Source organism: Homarus americanus, unplaced genomic scaffold (genome assembly GCF_018991925.1).
Source record: "Homarus americanus isolate GMGI-L3 unplaced genomic scaffold, GMGI_Hamer_2.0 scaffold50281, whole genome shotgun sequence".
Lineage (NCBI taxonomy): Eukaryota > Metazoa > Arthropoda > Malacostraca > Decapoda > Nephropidae > Homarus > Homarus americanus.
This window is the reverse complement of record NW_024742338.1, coordinates 2759347-2783003: the sequence shown is the minus strand read 5'-3', so window position 1 is coordinate 2783003 and position 23657 is coordinate 2759347. Positions and strand designations below refer to the sequence as shown.

Genomic DNA, 23657 nt, shown 5'->3' with positions numbered 1-23657 from the left:
GTTATATAAACAGTATACAGTTGTGGTGCTGATATACAATGTACACTTTGGCGATATAAAACATGTACATAAATAGTGGAGGTATATTGAGTGTACAGAGATAGTGCAGGTAAAAGAAAATGGTAAAAATTAAGGCAACTTGACCAAGATGCTTATTTCAAGGAGGGTTCTGTATTAACTATTTTCAACATTTTCCTTGTTTATTATATATTTTTTTTAATCATATAAATTTGTAGGTTAAGATTATGAAAAAAAAAGAAAGAATTAAGATTTATTGTTGAGCTTTTAATGAAAATAACTAAAGACTCTCACATCTTAGATACACGTCAGCTGTAAACAAGTCTCAACAGCCGACCAATAGGAGGCTTTGAACTATTCCACACCTAGACGTCATATCTCACCGACCAATAGGAGGCTTTAAACTATTCCACACCATGACGTCATATCTCATCATCGACCAATCACAGTCATCGTAACAGTATGGCAGGTGGTGAGAGTAGTGACGCAAGGTCGTGTGTGTGTTACTGGTGCAACACTTAAGACAAATTCAAGTTAAAACTCTTTGTATGGAATGATTCACGTGATGCAAGATGAATCATTGGCGCCGTGGTATAATACGACTCTTACTGGCCATCTTATTACTCTTGTTTGTGTTGTTATTGACTTACGTGGACGCTGAGAGGGATGGTGATGATGTGTCCGAGGAGATACTTGAGGCTTCAGGGTACAGCAGGTGGGTCGAGGTCGAGGATGACTTGGACTACCCTGAGGATGATGGGGACATGATAGTGGTGGATGTGGAGGATGACGATGACCTGGAGACCATGTACTCTAGCCCCCATGAGTACGAGGAGGTGTACAGCAGACCTGAGTTTGATGAGCTGCCCCACTGTCCGCAGGATGATGGGGTTCTACGGTACGGTTTGTTTTATTCAATTTAATGTAATGTAACCTAACCTAACCTAATCATTGAACTAAGATTATAAAAATGACTTATATCAGATGATCGTCCAAGCGGGATGACACCGTTTTGTCGACGGTGTAGTGAGGATTCATTTTATGTTATTGCGAGAAATTTATTATTAATGTAGGATTTTCTTATATTATTTATCTTGTTATAAATTAAGGTATTATTGTTCATTTCGGTCATCCAGCGAATTTTAGGATATTGAGCATACCACCGTCCGAGAGAGGTTTAAGTTAGGTTTGATTAGGTTAGGTTTTTCTGATGGTTTTTGATGTGTTTTGAACGATTCTGGCATATACTTCCAAATAGATGGATAACCGAAATGTGGGTAAAGTGTATCTATGGAAATGTTTCTCTTTTAACACTAGCAACGAAATGAAACTTCTAAAATTGGCCAGGGCTTTGTAGACGAGGGAAACTGAAGGGTTAAAAAACTAAGAGAAACACCAAACAAACCCTCTAGAACTTTACCTAACGTATTGAACCTATAACATTACAGATTTTGACCCGAATCTTACTGTATTTATGTAATGGACACTTAAAAACTGAATTAATTAACATAGTTTTGTACGTAACGAATCACTTTAACATTTGGTGGATGTGATCTACATTTGACTATGATACAACAATATTCACAGATTTAAGTTCACTAAATACATTTTTGTAGGATTTTATGCACAAAAATTTTATCTAGACGTATTCAGTCCTCCCTTGTTACCTTAACACTGAAAACAGTAAGATAATTACTGATAAAAACAAGAAAATACATAAGTAGAATCACTTTTTCTTATGCCACTTGCTAAATAAAGTACTGTAAGGTGTTTTTTTGTGCATAAAAGCAGAAACAATGGTAAAATTTTAGTTTCGATCATCTAACCTAACCAACCTAACCTACCTAACTTAACAAACTTAACCTAACCTAACCTATTGTAACCTAACCAGACCAAACCTTGGTACCCAGGAACGATATCTAATACAAACGATATCTAATACAAATTTGCATATGAAATCCCTAAAGCAATAATTTATATCATGCAATTTTGGGTGCTACTATAGTGTATTTATTTAAAATTTTTGCTTCTGCCCTCATAAGACTGAAGTAACCCTCCCCCCTCCCCATGACAAACGTGTCACTATGCCTCTTACTTACAAATACATCATCTCATTCTGTACCTCTTGTGCAGACCGGCTGTGGTGGTGAGTACGTTAGATGGAAGAGTGACCAGCATGGACCTGACTACCGGAGCTGTGTTGTGGTCCCACCAGACTGGCGGCATAAATAAACCCATGTTGTCTTCATCTATGTCAAAGGTAAAAGGTCATAACAGCTGTTGAGTAAACTTGTTATGTACAGGATGACTTATAGGGAAATTAATGTTTTTTTTTGTGTGAATTACCGTGTTGTACAGTACAGACAGGCACTGATTTACAAGGATTTGATTGATGAAAATTTGCAGTTGAAAAGGTTAGATAAAAGACATTTATTCTGTTTTCTTGAATTTCATACATCCACACTGTGTATGAAGCAGTATGAAACCACTGATGATGTATATTATGGTATGCCCATTGGTCCTGGTAGCCCTGCTTTCATGAGGGTTATGGTACTTAGTGATACTTTCTGCATCAGCAAGTACTGTACTGTACAGGCAACCAGTTAGTAGGATTTGATTTTTTTTCACAAGGACTAACATAGCCAATTGGTTGAAATTTTACAGTTGGAAGTAACATCCCGCGGTGAATGGGTACGTCTGATTCCCTCTCTGGATGGTGGAATATTCAGGTTTGATGGTGAGGGTGTGGAGGCTCTCCCTGTGACTGCTGACACTTTACTTCACTCATCTTTCAAGTTCAATACAGACACTATTTTCACAGGTATGGAATACAACACCCAGAGTGTACTGTATTGTGTGGCATGTTTTGTCTTATAGTTTACTGTATAAATGTATTGTGTGTGAACATGCAAACTGTTGAGTGAAAACTGAAATTGTGCTCATGTAAAAATTAAAGATTATATGTGAAGGGGAGGAGACCCAGGGATAGGTAAAATATGACATGGGTAGAGGCTGTAAGAAATGGCGTTAGAGTTAGGAGCCTAACAGGGGACGCTACAAGAGACCATGCAGCATGGGGAACTGCCATCAAGTAATTACGGCTAACCCACACAAGTATAGAAAATGGCCGTAAACGATGATGATGATGATAAAAATATGTGAGAACGTTGGTATGTAGAGATTATTGGATTCTGGGATGACACTTGTAAAATTTAAGGCGGGGGGGGGGGGTATAAAATGAAAGCGGCAGCAGCACGAGCTCCAGTGTAGGGGTAGGGAGATGAAGTTGAGGATACATTTTGAAAGTAACTTAAAGAGATGACTTACACTGTACATTATGTAGAAATATCCGTTCATCTTGTGGTACATGAGTGAATGTTGATAGTCAGCATCATAGTGTCTGAACACCTCGGGATCAGGAGATGTCCTAATAAGACAATGGCCCCAGGCACAGTACTGCTGTACACAGAAATACAAATTAATTACCAAAATTTTACTAAAAGATGCAGCAGTGCCTCTTTAGGTGTTTATACATTATAGGAATTTTTCAAGTTTGGGCTTACAAAGGCTTTTATGCTCACTCATGACCTTACAACAGTCTGTAGCAGAAGATAAATTAAAAAACAAGCAGAGACACCAAATGGTGGATGACTTACAAACTTCCACATTTGGGAAGTACAGTAAAGTACTGTAGGTGTGCTCTCCTGAATGGGACTTTTCCTGGGTACTGTAATAGGTGTCTAGATACTGTAGTGTTGTCTGTTCTTAAAAATTTTAACAGACTCTCTCACTCTCTCTTCAGTAATATTGTCATTGTATTGATGAGTTGATCTACTGTTTTTGTTATTAAGACTGAATATACTTATAATTTTTATAATTAATGATGTTGAACTGACTTTCAGGAGGAAAAGCAACAGAAGTTTGGGGTATGTCAGTGGACACAGGGAGGCTTATTTACGTGTGCAACTCCTTAGGATGCAAACGTCAGAGAACTGCGTCAAAGCCCGCACACGTGCTGGTCATACGACGTGTCACTCAGACAGTACGTGCAGTGGATCCCACGACGGGGGATGAGAGGTATGTGTTTCTTTTTGTCCCGTTAACAATATCCTTCGGTTGGATCAACAGGGAGGTTCTTGTCAGTCCTCAGCACTTCCTTCATAGATAACCACTTGACAGTAATGTGATCGATTCATGACGACAAGTGGATTTGATGGACGGGAGGGAAACACGGGGTTAGTTGATTTTCTTAATTACTCTAATGCTTCAGGCTACACAGAGCCCATCTTCAACCTATATATACTGAACACCAAAAATTTGAATTAAAAAATATTTATTGTGTATTTTAAGACAGTTTGGTAATGTTTTGTTTTGTTTTGTAGGATTGTATCTCGGCTTTTATATTGGGAGTCTTTGGAGAATGTGATCCAATTTACAAGAAAATAACTTACAAAAAGGTTTATCAGAAATGGAACCCTTTCATAAATCAGGGACTGCCTGTATATACTGTGTACTGTACAATTACACATTGGAGCTTCAGGGTTTGGGATTTTGGCCTAATTTTGGACACTGCAGTTATCAGAAAAAATATTTGTAATTTGGTAAAATTCATAAATATTTTCTAGCCTCTCACGAGACAGCAGGTGTATAGAAGTTTCATTATTGCTATGTAATAATTGTTTTTATTAAACCTGCAGATGGAACTTCAGTGTGGGGCAGCACGAAGTGAACCTTGCCGGAGGTGGATGTGAGTCTATGGGCACCAAGGACACGAGTCATTCCCTCTTACCCACACTTCACTTTATTGTGCCGGACGGGATCATCATGGGCATGGATGCTGACGGTGGATTAATATGGCAACAAAAGGTGAGATACACTCAACACTGCAGTCTTCTTGGATTATTCCTTCACACAACATCTTACAGCTCAATAAGGTGTTGCTGTTGTTCTTGGTGACAGATTTTACACCTTAAACAAATACAGTACAGGGCCTTAGAGCCAACCAGCCTTGAACATGAGTGGCAGCCAGTATGGAGTGACGGGTAAAACAGACGGTAATCTTGGGACATTGTTTCGGATGAGCACATAAGGTTCAAGTGATGATGAGCTATGTGAGGATTATTTGCTCTGACTGACAGGAATAGATGAGGAGTTCTAAAAGGAATGGGTAAAATTATAAAGTTATCTATTAAATGGACAAAATTTGCTCACCGAATACATTTCTGTAATCATATTTCCTGTACACCTAACGAGTGACACAAACAATGGTAGGAAGCTTCTGTGTGTGGATCTTTCCGTACAATGTGTCACTGGAAATGCTAGATACTTCTTCCATGACTACAAAGAATGCTACTTGTGGAGAGAGGGACCAATGTGGAGATGGAAAAGTTGCCACAAATATCATTACAGTAATTCACTCGAGCAGAAATGAGGTACCGATCTTAAAAATTATGGCACGTAAAGATCCTTATTATATTGATGTTCACCAGCATTCATAGGTTAAATAATGGTGACTATCAGATTAGTTTCACCAAAGAATATTAGGAATGATAAAAAAAATGTTGGAAGGTAAAGGATAACCATAAGAAAGTGACCAACTAGTCTTCCTTCTACTGTCCACATAAAGCAACAACTGCATTTCATTCTAATTTTCATATAGATTCTTATTTACCATTACTGTGCAGTACATCTAATCCAGGAAATACAATCCTCTATAATTTAAAGACGACAATTGCTAATGAGTCAGTTTTAAGTAAGGAAATGACTTGAAGTCCTTTGATGCTTTTTATTAATAGATATACACACAGGTAAAATATATTTTTGGGAGAGTACAATATTTCGATTTTATTGTACAGTACATTATTTTCATTGTGTACAGTTGACGTCACCAGTTGTAAACGCTTGGCGAGTACTGGAAGGAGAATTAGAACAAGTTGATTTGTTCAGCACTAGCAGTGTGCCGGCCCTGAACCCAGACACTGGCCTCCCTGACACACAGCGCGAGGTAAGTCTTTAACATATTGATTAACAAAGTAATTCCTGTTGTACTTTTATGTCCAGTAGAATATACTAAAATATTAAGAAATTTGTGCTGTAAAAGTTGGGAGATTATGTGGCTTTGTAATGTGCTTATTTGTCTCAGTGTGTATTTATATCTTAACACCAGACGTGGATGACTCGTTCATTACCAACCAAAGTCTATAGGTTGAAATTCCAGTTCCCATGATATTGGTAGTTGTAATCAGTGGGAAACAACTTAATTCCTTCCCAAGGCTGTCATATTCCTTATAAGTGGGTAATTAAAGACAACAGCTGTCATTAAAGAGTCTTCACAGTGCAGTACATTAGGTGTGTTCCTTGTGACGCTCATTTGGGTTGGTCATAAGTCTTCACTGGGTCAATTTTCCAGTCTCACCTACCTGTACAGTGCAGTTGGTCATCTCTGAATGTCTCCTGGATTATTTTTCCTTGATGGTTGTCCTCTGGATCATTGTATCTTCATTGGCCTTCTTTTAGAGGCAAGTCCTGGCAGTCTGTCCTGCTACTTCATCATGAGTTAGTTGGTTGTATTGCTCTGTGTGGCATGGGTGAGTGGGAGAGGCTCATTCATTGCTGTTAAATGTTGTTTTATTTATTTAATCCACTTATGGTTTATAGAACATTTGAACCAGGTGTTAAGTTATAGAGTGGAATTGATCCTGACATCCTGTAACCAAGCCTGGGATATCCAACTTCCTTCTCTTGTGGGTTGAACCTAAGGAATTGATCAGATAGGGGCGATGGAGTGCCGGGCTACTGTGATGACAAGACACTTCACCTCTCAGTGGCAGCTATTGCCTCTAATACACAAAAGATTTGAACTAATAATTGTACTTTTTATTTTTTCACCAAGGTCATGGTCTAAGGTTTTCAGCTTGTATATTTGTTGGTAATGAATGAGTTGGTTGTTCCAGACTTGGTCATGGCCTGGGATATTAGAAACACTTCCTCATTTTTAGTGGTGTGTGTTTCATTTGTATCAGAGCGATGAGGAGGACCAGCAGCTGCAGCCAGCACTGTACGTAGGTGTGCATCAGAAACAACTGTACATCCAGCAGAGTGGAGGGATGCGTCATAAGGTTAACTCTGCAGCAAGGATATTCACGGCTGACTCGTCCACCCAGGGTGTGTGGTGTTCACTAACCTCTCAAGTAGAAATGCTATGTAACTATCTTTAGTCAAGAATATTTTTACTTAGATTTCATTTAGTATGTGTGTCTATGTTTGCTTACATGTTATTTGTATTGTTAAAGTAGTACTGTAGAATATCCCATCTGAGTTTAACATTACAAAAACCTTGGGTAACTGATCAGTCTAGAAAATATCCCTTAAAAAATCATAAATCAGACGTATGCCTGTATAGATACTTGTATTATATAACTGTGTCTTTGACAGCTAAGGTACAGTACTTAAGGTTTTGGATGTGATTATTTTATAATTAATGAATGTTTCTCACTCGGTGCAGACCCCACCGAGGTAAAATTTCCAAGAGTTCAGTGGCGTCCATACTTGGCCACTGCTCCTTCCCGTACACCGATAGTCCATCACAGTGGCCGCACACATCCTCTGCTTCTCACCTACGATGCCAAAGACGAGTCCTCCACTGCTGTAGCTGTTGCCCATCGCATTGATTATCCATTTGGTAAGTCACTCAAATTATATTAACACCAAGAATATGCAGGTACACACTCACTCATCTTATAGTACAATATAGTGTTATGGGCCTGCTGAGCTGTGTGTGTCAGTCTTGATGCCTTTGGCCTTACAGCATCAGGCTAGGATCATCACATTTATATGAGAGGGACAGAAAAGCCTTGATATGAGAGGCCTGAACAGGGTGGCTCAAAAGACCTGGACAGCTTTGATTGTTAATAAATTTAGAACCACAAGTGATAAAACGATAGTTTGTTTTATATGATACAAAAACTCATGAAGGGGGTTTTTGTCTGGTGATCGTGATATCCAGATTGAAAAATTTCCAGGTTGCCATATTGGCCGAGGTGGACCAACTGCCTGGCCACCACGATAAGTTTCTGGATGGAAGAGGACTCATTTAGCTATCACAATTTTGATTTGTTTTTATCTTGTATTGTTGATGTGTTTTACGTATTATATCTTTTTTATATATAATTTTTACCTTAATCATATTTAAGTTCATGGACTGGTAAAGTTGGACAATGTGAACAAGTTGGCTGTACAGTACAGTGCATGAAGAAATTTCACGGGTAGTTTAATCAGTCTTTGTCACTTGGAAATTTTTTTTGCTCATTGTTTTTACTTCAATCTTCTTGTTACTAGTTGTTATTCTCATTTGAATTGTTTACATTATACTTTGTATCTTTTTACTGTCATTTGTATATACAGGTATGTAAATATAATTGATATTTTCATGCCATTTAGCTAGCCAGTGCATGCTCACGGCATTTTTGTTGCTGGATGACACACTGGGACTAGGCTACAGAGGTAAACTTGATGTGATACAGTGCAGTACTCAGTAAGGCAGCTCAGTAGACAGACAAACATCTCCTTATAGCTGTAGTTAGTGCAGGTAGTTGGGTACTGAGCTACTTGTAAACTTCATTACTGTACACACAGATATGTAAACAACCCATTGTAGCGATGAGTAAAGGATGAAAATATGATAAATTCATTAGAAGACTTGATTAGTACATAAATGTGTATTCTCACGTAGACATGACTCGTACAGGCACTGGGAGTTAAACACACTGGCAGATGTGACTGTTGGGACATATCCACTTGTAAAAACTTTGCCAGTGCAGTTGTATTATGGCACCAGTAGATGAAGAGATTAATCTGTAGACCTGACTGGTTACACGTTAACACCTGGATGCAGATATCCATTCATACAATTACATGAAGGTGGATTATAACTGACGGTGTGGATATGAGGTGTGTGTAGCCTCAGGAAATACTTGTCTGTATTAGTAATGTGACTTCTGACACTAGGATATGGTTCATGTGACTCGGTACTACACAGAAATAATCTTTGTACAGTCGGGGTCAAAGGTTCGCTCCCTCCGAAAATGAAGCAGCGTCGACCCCAAATGAGATGAAACAGTCAGGGTAAGTCAGTTCGGAGACTCATTCCCGTGACTCAGTTTCACTGCGGGGAGCCAACTTTTGTCCGTGACTGTACAGTATATGATTAATTACCAGGCATTTGTTGTTTGTTAATTTCTTGTCAGTTTAAGCTAGTGTTGATATCTTTGCAAGTGACTAGTTAGAAGTTATCTTTTTCACTTTGTAATGTGTTATACAGGTATGTGTAAATGAACTGTGGTATTAAGTTGTTGAAATAGCTTGCTGTAAATTGAGGTTGTGATTTATATGAATATGTTGGTAGAATATATATATTGTATTGATAAGTGATTTTATTTTTATTTATTTTATTTTTTATTTATTTATTAATTTTTTTTAACATGTGCAAAATATAAACCTTTAAAATTTAAACCTTTGGTGCTATAAAATCTAATGTTAGCTTTTGCTTTGTTATAATACTCCACTTTGGTGACTGATTAAATGGGCCCAAGTCCTAATAAATAAACCCCAACTTAATCTAACCATTGATATTAGGCCCCAAATCCAAAGTGACTAGTTCCTGGCAGTGAGAATTCAGTACACAGGGAGGCAGTGTGGCTGGCACTGTCTTACTTTTTTACTTTTATCCTCTTCACCACTGATCGGCTCGTTAGCCGCTTGGGCGATCGGTCACGTCTCTCACGCACTGTTGGCAAGTACTGGGCATGCACCAGCTCCTGAATGTACCTGAACCTGCTCCAGTGTTGGTCAAGTCTTGTCTTGAAAGAGCTTACACTCGGTGCCGTCACAACACTTTCTGGTAGATTGTTCCAAGAGTTTACAACTCTCACTCCAAAAAAGTTTGCCCTCACAGTTTTCTGGTCCTGCGGCTTCTTCAATCTTGAGCTGTGACCCCTTGTGCGGCGAGCGTCCGCTAGCTCCAAGTAAGGACACTCGACTGAGTAGTGCCCCTTGAGATGCTTATGCACCTCAATTAGGTCGCCCCTTGCTTGTCTGTAGTATAAACTAGGCAAGTTCAGGCGCTCCAATCTCTCAGGGTAGTTGAGGTGCCGAAGTGCAGGCACCAGTTTTTTCCAAGCTTAGAAGCTCCAAAAGTTGTTGGTAGTGAAAGGTAGAGTGGGGAAGATGACAGAGGAAGGAGCAGGAGGTTAGGAAGGGAATTGTAGTGGGACAGATAGTGCCGTGGCTTTACACGACTGCGTTTATTTGGTTAGCGCATAGCGCACGTATTTGGTTTTGTCTGTGTTGGGTGTGTGATCCTCGGGTCACCACTGTGTTTGTTCCAAGTTTAGAAGCTCCAACAACTTTCCCTGAATACAAATTCGCAACCTTTCGATTTACAACAGGTACCTACTTTACTGCTAGGTGAACAGGGACCAAGGGGGCTAGGAAGAGTGTCCAAACAACTTCCGCTTGCCTGGGAATCGAACCCGTGACATCTTGCTTGCGAGGCAAGAGCGGTACCGCTTCTACCATAAGCGGCCCCAAAGGCACCAGTCTGGTGGCCCTCCTTTGAACATTTTCAACCAACTGACAGTCTCTAGCATATCTTGGGGACCAGATTATTACCAGTTTTAATCAGATTATAATGATGTTGGTGGATATTTGCTCCAGGAAATTGATTATGTCGGTACAATAGCAACAGTATATCTTTTCTTTTTTTTTTGCCAATTAGATATTTTCCTTTTGTCAAGTTTTAGACAGTTAAGTAGACCTGTGTACTGTTTACCATAGTTACTGGTTTATTTTTCAACTTTTGTACTGTATTGTGTAACATTAGTGTTTAGAGAGTGAAGTAAGATAAACAAATGTGTGTAAAGTTTTGGCAGGTCATATAACTAACTCCCTGCCGCAGATAATGGCTACTATTTGTACAGTGACGAAAACACCGGCCAGGTTAATCTTAGTCGTCCGTGGGAGAGACCTGACTCTGCATCAGCACCAAAGGATGAAACTATAATGGATGAAGTTGCATCACAAATCATTCACATATGTTTTCACATCGGGTAAGATTATATGCTTTGTATTTTCTTGGTAAACTGAATGGATTTTTGGAATTTTTCAAGAATGGGGATGTGTAGAGGGAACAGGTACAGGGTACTTGGTATGGGTCACCCTGCTTGGTAGTAATGGCTGGCTCATTGAATTGTGAATAGGTAGAATGGTTCATAAAGTCAAAGGAACTATTAATTAGTTTAATGTTCTTGGGTAAGGTGAATTCTTGTAGGTACTGGGATGGAATGAGAGTGAGACGGTGAATCATGGGAGGAAAAGTATTGGGAGAAGGACAAGTAAAGATTAATATGACAAATCCACAGTTTTGAAGATGGAAATGTAAAAATTGGTAAGGAGGAGCAGGTGGGCGAGGGAACTGTTGTCCCTCATTGCTTGGCTCAGTGTGATGCAGTTGCTGTCATCCATTCTAACAACTGGAGCTGAAGAGAATAAAGAAAACTTGTAGTCTATAACTTATAAAGAAGGATTTACAGGAATCATTTATTGTAATACTGTACAGTAAAACTCTTGCTAGTCAGGACTAAATGGGGGAGAGGGTCTGGACTATTCAAAATGTATAGTAAAAAATGCATTGTCTTGTAAATGAGGCATATTAACATTAAAAAGATATTTTATTATCAGACACCATTTATTTGGCTTTGTTTTTCTTAATATCGGAAACTGTTTGTCTAATTATACCAAATAATTCCTTGAGTCACACTCAAGTTATTCAGTTATTTTGAACTTTTCTACAACATTTATGGCTACTGTTCATGTTTACTTTTATTGTCAAGCTTTTTCTATTTGGAAGAATTTTAAATGGTTTATAGGGAACTAAAAGTTAGAGAACAAAAAGTATTGTGAGATACTCCTTCTATTGTGAAATAACAGTAACTGATGCCAAGTGGTTATGCCAAGCAGGACCTAGTCTGGATTAGCTAGGTTTCACTGTATGTGCATAATAATTCATTTGTGTTCAGTACTGTATGGCGATATAGTATTTCCTTTAAAATCTTTTTTCAGGCCAGAAATGTGGATGAAGATTGCTTTTGGTCTTGTGTGCTATACATTACTTCATTACCTGCTGTTGCAGTACATACTCGTGCACATGAAGCGTCACGTGACCCGCCAGGCTCTAGTCCTCGTCACACAGATGTTACAGCTTGTGATTCAGAATAATCCACAAGTTAGTAATGCTTTCATCTGTTATTCGCAGGGGGGGAATAAGTAGAGTTTATTAATGGTGTAAAACCAATTTTTTTTAGAAGAAAGAGGAAAACTTTGAAATTTTGCTAACTTATATTAGGCGCCACAATGACAATTTTTTTAATTTATATTTTTTCGAAGAATTAATACAATTTAATTTACAGATATTAGCACTTATACAGAGGATGGGTATCCAACTGCCTGCCCTGCCTGCACCACCACCACCACCAGGTGAAGCTGCTGCCTCACCATTGTCCGTCAAGACTAATGAACTCCCAACAGAAGACAAGACTGAGTCATCACCTGAATATACCTCAAGGTGAGATAATTTACAGCATTTGTTAGTGTACTGTGAGTTACCTGTTCTTAGTGTACTGTCTGTGTGTGCTGGTTAAGGTACAGTACAGTATATTTAATGTGTTTTAATCATTTAGGTACAGTAATTTTAAAAAGCTGTGATTACCTTTCCTCTTGATCCAGGTATTTGACGGACTTTGAACTGGTACAGTGTCTTGGTCGAGGAGGCTTTGGTGTCGTGTTTCAAGTGCGGAACAAACTCGACGAGAATGTTTACGCTGTTAAGAGAATCATCCTCCCTTCTAAGTAAGTATAGCATCTTAATGTGGTAATCTAAATTGGTAGACAATTTTATTTTGTACTTGATGGAAGCTTGAACTAATTTTTTATTTCCTAGTTCCTTAAGACAGCTTGGAAGATTTTACTAGACTTTAATACTGTAATTGTTCCCACCATCCTGCTTTTGTATGTTAGCTCATGAAGACTTTGTAAATCTAATTCTCACAAATTTTCATGGATTTTAATTGAGCGTTGTAAATAAAACTCACAAGCTGTCCAGGGAATTAAAAAATAAACCACTTTTGTTGATATTACACAGAGTTTTAGGGCCTTGGACTTTTTTTGTAGTGGAGCCTGACATAATCTGCTTTCTCTTGTGTTAACTGTCCAGAGATGTGGCCAGTGATAGTATAGGACAGTAAAGCATCAAGAGCTTTAGAGGAATGTTACAGTAGTTAGAGTATGACATTAAGTGAGTGTTAGGGAGAATCCGTTCACTGTACACTGTTTCTTCTGTGCACCATAGTTCAAGGGGTGTGTAAGATGTGATTAAAATACATGTTTACTGTGCAGGAAGTCTTCAGCTGAGAGAGTAAAGCGTGAAGTGAGAGCATTGGCTAAGCTGAACCACAGTAATATTGTCCGCTACTACAACAGTTGGCTTGAGTCACCCCCTCCAGGCTGGCAAGATGAAGTGGATGCACTCTGGAAAAATGGGTGAGTCAAATGAAACTTCTCTCTTAAATAGAAAACAAATTCATGTCATCCACTTGTTTTGTACCATTTTAATTTGGTTGGTAATATTGTTGGTACAAGAGATGTTAGTAGACAAAGTTTTGGGGCTTAGTGCAAAAAAATAAAATAAATAGGGTGTCACAGGTCTAACTCATTGCTATTGTGTATCTGTTGAATGATTTTAGTACTCTGGAAAGATTAGTTGAAAGTTACATGTTGTTAAGAGGACATACATACCTTGATAATGAGCAGTGATGGATAGAGAAAATACTTTTGTAAATATTATGAAATGTTGTTGTTTTGCCTGAACAGTGATGTTATGTCCACATCTCTCCTCACTCCTGCTACTGAGGAGACCCACAACAAGATGATGGAACAAACTGGAATTGAAATGAAGGCAGTGCAGTTGAGAGAGAATTCACTGGCCATGGCTGTGGACAAGCTAATTGGATCTCCGTTGGACAGTTTTTCTGGGAACATTGAAGACCAAAACAGTGAAAGTGGATCTTACAGTGGTGATAAGGAAGATGAAAACTCCAGTGATGACAGTGAAAGTGGATCTTACAGTGGTGATAAGGAAGATGAAAACTCCAGTGATGACAGTGAACCATTTAAACCTTTGTTGCGGGAAGATTCATTTGATGTTGTTTTTGAAAATTCCTGCAATCCATCCAAAAATAAAGTAAATGGTCACAGTGAGGACTCTTTTGATGTTGTGTTTGAACCGTCAGACAGAAGTCAGGTGACAGCAAGACACAGGAGCAAGGAAGAAGTCAAACTTAGTAATGAATTTACCTTTAGTAGTAACTCCTATGATAATGTTGACAGTGAGCTTCAAGAGCGGGGTATAGAAAGTAGTGTTAGTGACTTTATTGTCTTTCACGACTCTGGCTGTGAAAGTAAAAATAATTTATTTGTGCCCAGCACCCAAAATACTTTAAGTAATTCTAGTCAAGATAAAAGTAGCCAAAGTACAAGTCAGCCTAAGGTTGTGAACAGGCGTCGAGTGCAGAGTCAACCAATGCACAACAACCACAGTGTTAGTGGAGAGAGACCTCGTACTTTGAGCTTAGGGACGAGCTCAGAGAAAGTCCTCCCTCAGACTCATAATAAGGAAGAGGTGAAGACTCAGTACCCAAGATCATTCCTGTATATTCAGATGGAACTGTGTCATAAAGAGAGCTTGAAAGATTGGTTGTTCCAGAACCAAAACCGTGGACAGAAAGCTATATTTACAATGTTTAACGACATTATTCGTGCCGTAGAATATGTACATGACAATCAACTCATGCATCGTGACCTCAAGGTGTGTTTACTTGTTCTTTATCGTTGTAAATATAATGTGATGGTGCTTATTCAGTTTACTGTCCATATAGTGGGAATATGGAAGTCATATGAACTGTTATATTATGAAAGTCTCATAGCAAATAATGCCCTTCAAAATTTTTGATTAAATTTCATAAAGTGCCATAAATAGTGAATTTTTACCTATGGTTTGTTACTTAGACACATAACCACTCCTTGGATATTTTGTTATTTTCCCTTTTTATGGGTATTTTGTTGTTTACCATTTTTATTTATACAACATGGAGGTTACTGCCATAGAATACACTGGATGTCTTTCTCATCTTGACACAGTACAGTAGCTATGTTTGAGTTGAAAGATAATATGTGCCAGTTATCACATGTTTTAACCATTCCATATTTGTTATTCTTTCAGCCTTCCAACATCTTTTTTTCACTGGAAGGCGAAGTGAAGATTGGAGACTTTGGTCTGGTGACAACAATAACAGAAGATGAACAGGAAGTCAGAACTCCATCAGACTCCCTGCCTGCATTATTTTCTTCTGGCAACAACCACACACATCGTGTTGGGACCCAGCTCTACATGAGTCCAGAACAGGTAGTTATTGTACTCACTTAAGCCTTTCATTGCTATGTATAAGATGAGTGTAATCAAGATTTCCTGTCTCTTGGTTTGGTCTGTCAAGTCAGTTTAAGGACAATTTATATAGTATGTTGGGTTTCCTTGTGGCAGAGTTATGTGCTGCTGGGTCCTCTGTGTTCTGGTTTGTGTGCCTGGTTGTATTCCCAGTCTTTTTCTCTGCTGTTCTCTTGTTCTACTCTGTACCTTTAGCATCCCTTTCCCCTCCCTCCAGATGACACATTATAATATCCATAAATGTCTTACTATGTCTCTCATCTTGCTACATAATTATCTTAAGAGAAAGTATTATAGAAGCTAATCATTAGTCTTATCTGTATTACATTATTTTTAATACAGTATCTTTCTCTTGTTCCTCAGCTCCCCATCTTATTTTCTCTTAGAGAGTTTTAGTTCACATCTACATTATGTTCCAAATAACAAACAAGCTTTTTTTTTTATTATTATTATCTTGCAGGTGAACGGTCAGGTATACGACTACAAAGTGGACATTTACAGCTTGGGTCTGATCTTCTTTGAGATGTTGGTGCCATTTTCTACGGGTATGGAGCGCCTGACTGTTATGACACGGCTGCGCGATGGACATTTCCCCAAGGGCTTTGACTATCAGTTCCCAGATGAGGTAAGAGACGTGTCATGGATTGGTTAAGAATGTGTCGGTAGATTGGTTAAGAATGTGTCGGTAGATTGGTTAAGAATATTTCGGTAGATTGATAAAGAATGTGTCAGTAGATTGGGTAAGAATAAGTTAGTAAATTAAGAATATGTTGGTAGATTGATTAAGAATATGTCGGTAGATTGATTAAGAATATGTCGGTAGATTGATTAAGAATATGTCGGTAGATTGATTAAGAATATGTTGGTAGATTGATTAAGAATATGTTGGTAGATTGATTAAGAATATGTTGGTAGATTGATTAAGAATATGTCGGTAGATTGATTAAGAATATGTTGGTAGATTGATTAAGAATATGTCGGTAGATTGATTAAGAATTTGTTGGTAGATTGATTAAGAATATGTCGGTAGATTGATTAAGAATTTGTCAGTAGATTTATGTATTTATTGATGTTAAATGAGGGAGTATCTGTTAGACAATAGAAATTTAGATGAAATATTGTGTGATTTTCTTCTTTTGCTTCATTAGTGTACATTACTCAAGCTGATGTTGTCAAAAGACCCGACCTCAAGACCCACCACAAGAGGTATCCGTGCCAGAAATCCCTTGCGTCCTCTCCAGGGTAATGCCGTCGACGACATACTCCCGGAGGACCACTTTCGTCTCTCTCGTCAGCGGTCACACATCCGTTCCAGCTCTGGATCATTTTCCTTCTCCTCCTCAACTTCATCTGTATAAACATTTTGTTCTCTGTTTCTATGTTGTTGATAGACTACATGGACAGAGATGAACAAAGGAATGTTTGACAATAAAATGCAGAGAAAAGAGTAATGAGTTAGTTTTTGTGATACTTGAAATTCAGACATTTGTGAAAACATCTAGTTATTTGGCAAATGTTATTCTCCATATTTTGGTAATTCAGTATTTTGCTTAACTTATGCCTTTCCTCCTCCTCTACAGCTTCACTCACCAGTGAGGATGTACAAGCTAGGGTAACCCTCAGGTAGGGATTACTGCACTTATTACCGGTCACATGTCATAGTGGGAACACTTGAGGACTACTTCACACATTTTGTACCTTGATCAATATGGAAAAATATTGTTTGTGTGTTTTTAAGTGTTGGTGTTTGTTCACTGATGCCAGAAGGTGTGACAATGGCCAGGTTACTGATCTACCTGACACTGTCCAGTGTGGGAGACTCTGTATAATTTCTTCAGTCTTTACCTAAAGTTCTTTATGTATTTTGGCATCTAACAAGTGAAAGAGTTGTTATTGGACTGCCTACATTGTGTAAAGAGAATGACATGTGCATGAAGCAAGTACAGTACAATACCTGCACAATATACAAAAGACAATATAATGTGAGTGAAACATCAGTGACATGGGACAGGTGAAAATTAGGAAAGGCCAAACTGTGAAGAAATGAGCAGGAACAATATTTGAAGACTGGTGTACAGTAGAGTTCAACTGTGACTGACCGCGGAGTTGTGATACAGTTCGAATGTGGCCAAAGACATAGACTGTAAGTGGGAGAAACTGGAGTAATGATATTTTTGCCACAGTACAGTAATACTTTGATGGGTGGCCAGGGCTAACTGGTACACTGCCTCACTGCCTCATAATAAACCGAGCATCAGTTAAATAAGAGATATCCAACATATCTACCAATTGTTAATGTTTCATGTGTGTCTTTGTCTAATGTAACATAAGCCATTGTAAAATTGTTGGAACAGTTTTAAGTTGAAATTATCTTTACCAGGTATATTCGGTATACAGTATTAAGAAACTTAATAAAATGTCTCTTGTTTTCAGCAACATGTTCTGTTTCCAACAATGTACTTATGTGCACTGAACCATGTTGCTGCAGTTATTATTGTTATCTGGAGTTTACTTGTGTTTGGACTAAAGGTTGTAATACTCTTTATCATTTTCATTAATTATTCTGGGTCTTGCAAGTAAGTTAACAAAATCAAATGAACTGTTTTATAACCCGAGTTCCTCTGCTAGAATAGGAAACTCCAAGGCTATTCTATGCAAATTATCTTACCAAGCATGAGTTCTCAAACCTTTGGGCTCTTCTAAGGACGATTTTCCAACTTGTCCTGCTGAACACACTCCATGTCTGTCAGTGGGTACTCTTGGGTTCACACACATGGGTGTAACACAAACAGTGTCTAAATGGGTTTGATTGAAATGTCATAGTTAATAATACCTGGGACCCCAAGATTTTGTCATTGGCAAAAGTTTGAAAAAGTACTTTAAAAATCTCTTGATTTTAAGCATTTTCCAAGACTTATTCTTCTGGATTTAAATTTCATAATCTGTTTTTCAACATTTTAGCTTGACTTACATACTTAATGCTGTCTCACAGTATTTAGGGTGACAACCTTCTCCTCCAACATACCATGGACTGACTATGTGAACATGAATAATGGTTCCCTAACTCACTCACTCTGGTCAGGGGATTTAACTTGTCTCATGGAATTGGAAGGCCATACTAATGGCCAGCTGAGCTTTAGCATACCAGGTACACTAAGTCAGATATGGTGAGGTAGGTGAATTATATTAGTGTAGAAGATGTATTTTCTACTCAGCTGGATAGTGGCAGACAGCTTATTAGATATACTGTACTGTACTGTACTGTACTGTACTGTACTGTATTGTACTGTATATAGAAGATAACCTAACTGTAGCATCATAAACTTTGCTGTGTGCCTTATTATGTATTAATATTTTAGAATTAAAGAATGTGTGTGTTGTCTCACTGTAAATTGGAGAGAACTATACCTGATGATTACGGTGATATTAAACACAAAACTTACTGAACTGGAATAAATTCTAGTTGAAATAGTGAACTTGTATTACAGGAAAAACAGTTTGCTTTGGGAAAATTCATTCCTATATGAACTCATTTATGGTAATGCCTTTATGGTTGTGTCTGCTCTCAAATCATCTCCAGTTTCCACTTGATGTGATCAGTAGTGTCTGCTTGTGCCGAGTAGTTTGGTGTTAATTTCTACCAGTGTTTACAGTACTCTACAAGTCCACCTCCAGGTATATGTAGGGATGCAGCATCAACCAGTCCAAGCACTGTTACACTTCTCACACAGTTACTCCTTCAGCATGTCTTAAACTATCAGCTGTAAGTGTTTCGTCAGTGTAGGCTTTTCTTTATGAAGTAACATCCATAATGGAGTTTTATTTCATGATAAATGTATCAAATAAACAACCAAATACTGCTGCTGTGTGCTATGCTGTGCTGTACTGTGCTGTTAAAGAATAGATGTGTTTTAGTTTCTTTTTAAAATACCTGTATAAATTTTTAATGAACCTTTTAATCACTGGACAAGCCCGGATATTTATTTTGAATTTACTTTATTTATTATTATTATTTGTGTGTGTGTGTGTGTATGTGTCAGTGGGCAATGGTTGAGAATATTGGTGCTTTAGAAAACTTGCACTGATCCTAAACTTTTGAAGTGGACATTGTTTTGTTTTTAATATACTGAGAAGACCTGGATCATTGACCCATGTTGTTGACTGTACAGGAGGATAATCTTCTCTTATTTGAGGTTTATATTATTTAGGTTCTCTTTAATCACCTCCAAAGTGACCAAAAAGAATATGTAAAGTCAACATGCCTGGAAACATCATTGTTAAAGTTCTTGAATACTCTGATAACTTTTCTCAAGGTTACTTTATGTTACTAAGAGAGTGGTTATGTAAGTGTGTAAAGAAGACGGTCTCATCAAGTATCATCATTTAGGTAGTTACTTGCAGAAAATGTTGTGAAAGAGGAGCATCTCCACAAAATTTGCCGATGACAACTTTTCTTAGATTCTTCAAGTATTTTAGTATTTACATTATTATCAGAACTTTTGTCTGGTTTTTAATATTAAGTTTCCTATTCCACACTTCACCGGGTTGGTGGCGTTAACTGTGCCTCAGTTGTTTAGAGTAATTATACCTGATTTAAATAGAGAAGATGACCATAAGTTATTAAAGTGTAAAGGTATTTGTGTAAGAGTGTAATAACCTGTAGAGGGTGAGATTATGAATTGTGTAAGATCAATAGATGACATGACTGCAGGATGTGGTTGTTGGAGGTGTAAACTCGCTCCAAAAAGTATCCTTGCGATTTTGTGCGAGACAATACGACAAATGATGAAGGATTTTGACTAGACAACAGGAGTCGTGATGTACATTTTGAAATTCATCGGACTCCTTCGTAAAGTTACTTTTTGGAGCGAGTGTACAGTACATCTACTTATTAATACCCTTACGAAAGAAAGCATACAAATTTGTGGAAGATGTAACTGCATTAGATAGAGTGCATAATGGTGTGAAGGCTTTGTGATAGCCTTTAAAGTGGTTCTTCATAAAATGTTATACAATGAAATCCTTGAAGATTTTTAGAGTGTCACAGTAAGCTGAGACAAATACTTGTATTTAATTTGTGTAGATTTTTCATTCATAGGAAAATTTAAAATGGCTGTGCTGTGACCTATGTTTGGTGATGCAGGTGTATTTTTGATGTTAATTATGAATTCTAAATTATCATGTCAACTTTACTCTGATTTTTACACGTTGTTCTTCATTATAGGAAGTGAGTGTTTTAAATGGTTTGAGACCTGAAGGACAGGCAGAACTAGGAGTGGTGTTATGGTCTGTGATGTGAATGCAGCTGAGTACTTTTAATGTTAAAGTCCCAGAAAAAAGTTAATTCACCTTGTGTGGGGGTGTATACTGGCTGTTGAGTAGTGAGGTGAAGACTGTTGAGGCTAGACCAGCGATGAGACAGACAAATGTACTGAAGCAAGAGGCATTTGGACACCCATCTACATGTACTGGGTAAGTTGTGTTTCAGATAAGTAGCCTTTTTTTATACATAAGTTATTGGTTGGCCACTATATTATGACTGTTTTTACAACTCTCTTCCATCTTAGATACAGTTTATTAGTTTAAATGTATTTGTGACATGTATAAGTGAACTAGACATGGAACATTCCCTCTTACAAGTGTATAAAGAGCGTGATATTTCCTAGATGTCTTTTTTCTTCTTGCCTCCAGCACCTCCCTCACCCCCATTCTTCGACTTATGAATTATACATCCCCACACACCTTCATTTTATCAAATCTTTTTCACAACCCATTCTCATAGTGCATCCTCTCTGGTCAGCTGTCAATCCGATACTATCATCTCCTTTGTATTCCATTTACCTCACATTACTCTCAAACATTTCCATTATTTAAAACAAGATTCCTCAGCTTTTCAGAATTTAGACCTCAATTTTTCCTCATTGCATTCTAGTCCCTTTTTTTCACGCTCCCTCGTCACATTTCTCTATCCGTGTATTTCTCCGTGCACCAATTGAGCTACTCCATGGTTTAATTCATCGTCCGCTGATCGTTGAAACAAATGCTCTCACAAACCTAAGACACCTCACTGTCTATATTATCTTCAATCAAACTAACATGATCTTTTTACTGATACATAAAACCCATAATCTTGTTCCTCCCTTTCTCTAGGAACATATCACTCACACTCTTTAACACAAACACTTAAACCAATCACCCTCTTACTTTCCGGAACCCACACCGTGTTCACTATAGTTCTCTCAATACAGGGTAGTTACTTTACTTTACACGTAACCCAAGTAGATTACATCACTAAAACACGGCAGCTGATCAAAGCAGGCATTACCCTCTGTATTTTTTGCTGTCACTCCTTATCATCTCTACCATTAGTTCCTCATTTGAAACCAACTTGTTACTTTTAATATCTTTGGTACAGTATTTTCTCCATTGTCTTTATCTGCCAGTATATTTTGCATTCTTTCACCAGTTTTCTTAATATTCACTCTCTCCTCTCTTCCTTATTTGCAGTTGTTACATAAGTTTCCTCCTTCACGGGTAGAACCATTCTCTCATCTGCCAGTCATCTTCTCGCGTTATAATGACCTGTTGTCGTGTGTCTTTGCCGTGTTTTATGAAGTTTGATCCATAATCCGGTCCCATACTTCCTCAATTGCTCTCTCTCCTCATCCCCATTATTCATTGTACATTTACTCATTTTTTCTTGGTCATTCCTTTCAATATTTCAACCACATATACGGGCAGACTTCACATAACAGACAAGATACGTTGATGAGGAAGGTCCGTTAAGCAAGGTTACGTTAGACGGGGCTTCACCGTAAAGAGCACTGCCTCTACTGTACTTTCATTTGCTCACGAAATCTTACAACTTCTTTATCTATTCTTCGATTGACTTTCGCCTTTACCTTTTCGATGAAACAGTGGTCAGGTTAATCCCTGCACTGCCCCACGTACATTTAATTTTTCTTCTTCACCATCACTTAATCTGACAACCTTAGCTTCTCCATCGTCATAAATGTTCTTGTATACTGTTTATTGAGGTTGAGGATGTGATAGACTACACTACAGAATGGCTGAAGATGGATTAAGGTGAATTGTTTGTAGGGGGTTAATTTACAAGGTACAGTGGTCGGTGGATACTGTAGTTGTAGAAGGGAAGGTGGTAGAGTACAGTGTCGGCCATATTGTCATGATGCTGTATACTTTATACTCTTGTAGGAAAAACATATTAATTTTGTCCTCTTGTATTACTTTCATTTTTAACATTATCATAAGTCCATGGGAAGTTTGGGTTGGCTAAAGTATGAAAGTTTTCTTTTATAAACTTTCCTTGCAGGTACAAATAGTGTGTGAAACAAGTGTGATAGTGAATAATATACTGTATGTATGTATGTCTGTATAAAAACAGTACATAATTCATTTTTTTAGTTGAAGTAAGATACAAATACATTTTTTTCTAAATGATTTTGATTGTTAGTTGTACAGTAACGTGTGAAGATGACACATTGAAGAGGTACCTTGGTTGGCTGTGTTGTGCAGTGTGTGAAGGAGATTGATTTTGGTGAAGTACTGTACAGTATTTTTTTTTGTAGGTGTATTTGTTAACCAGGTGAATATTATTAACACAACTTGGGAGATGAGACGCTGTTGCTGAACCAGTAGATGTGACAAGTTGTGTCGTTCTAATTGTGTGGGTCACCAGGTGTGTGTATCTTGCTGTCCACACTTGTGGTCTTCACGGTGGTTATTCTCTACCATAAGTGATCTCAACGCAATGTATGAGATGTGATTAAAAACAATTAAAGTGAAAAAGTTATTTCAGTATTTTACAAAAATTTTGTATTATTTTAATTCCTCATAATTTAGTGTGTATTTTAATTAATGGACTTACATTGCCCTTACTAGCCAGTTGGTCAGTCCATCAGTTCTGTGTTACACTTTGTTGGCAATTACTGGACAGTGTGGACATGTACGGGCTCTTGATTGTACCTGAACGTGTGCCAGTGTTGGTAAAGTCTGGCCCTACAGGAGTTCACTCTCGATGCTGTTACGATGTTTTCTGGCAGGTATACCACTCGTTAAAAACTCT

At 37.9% G+C, this 23657-nt stretch overlaps 1 protein-coding gene across 2 annotated transcripts; it reads left to right on the top strand.

Moving 5' to 3' along the window:
• Positions 1 to 490: 490 nt before the first annotated feature.
• On the top strand, positions 491 to 23403 carry LOC121876835 (eukaryotic translation initiation factor 2-alpha kinase-like). Of its 2 annotated transcripts, none has more exons than XM_042382283.1 (17): positions 491 to 916; positions 2152 to 2278; positions 2683 to 2839; positions 3921 to 4095; positions 4716 to 4884; positions 5897 to 6022; positions 7041 to 7182; positions 7523 to 7699; positions 10973 to 11123; positions 12136 to 12298; positions 12483 to 12637; positions 12799 to 12921; positions 13468 to 13611; positions 13942 to 14935; positions 15350 to 15532; positions 16032 to 16196; positions 16720 to 23403. In XM_042382283.1, exons 1-17 carry the CDS (start codon positions 591 to 593, stop codon positions 16927 to 16929), a joined length of 3687 nt encoding a protein of 1228 aa, XP_042238217.1. In that variant the 5' UTR covers positions 491 to 590; the 3' UTR covers positions 16930 to 23403. The 2 variants fall into 2 exon arrangements, with proteins under 2 accessions (XP_042238217.1, XP_042238216.1); XM_042382282.1 differs by having other exon boundaries at positions 7041 to 7221.
• Positions 23404 to 23657: the final 254 nt, after the last annotated feature.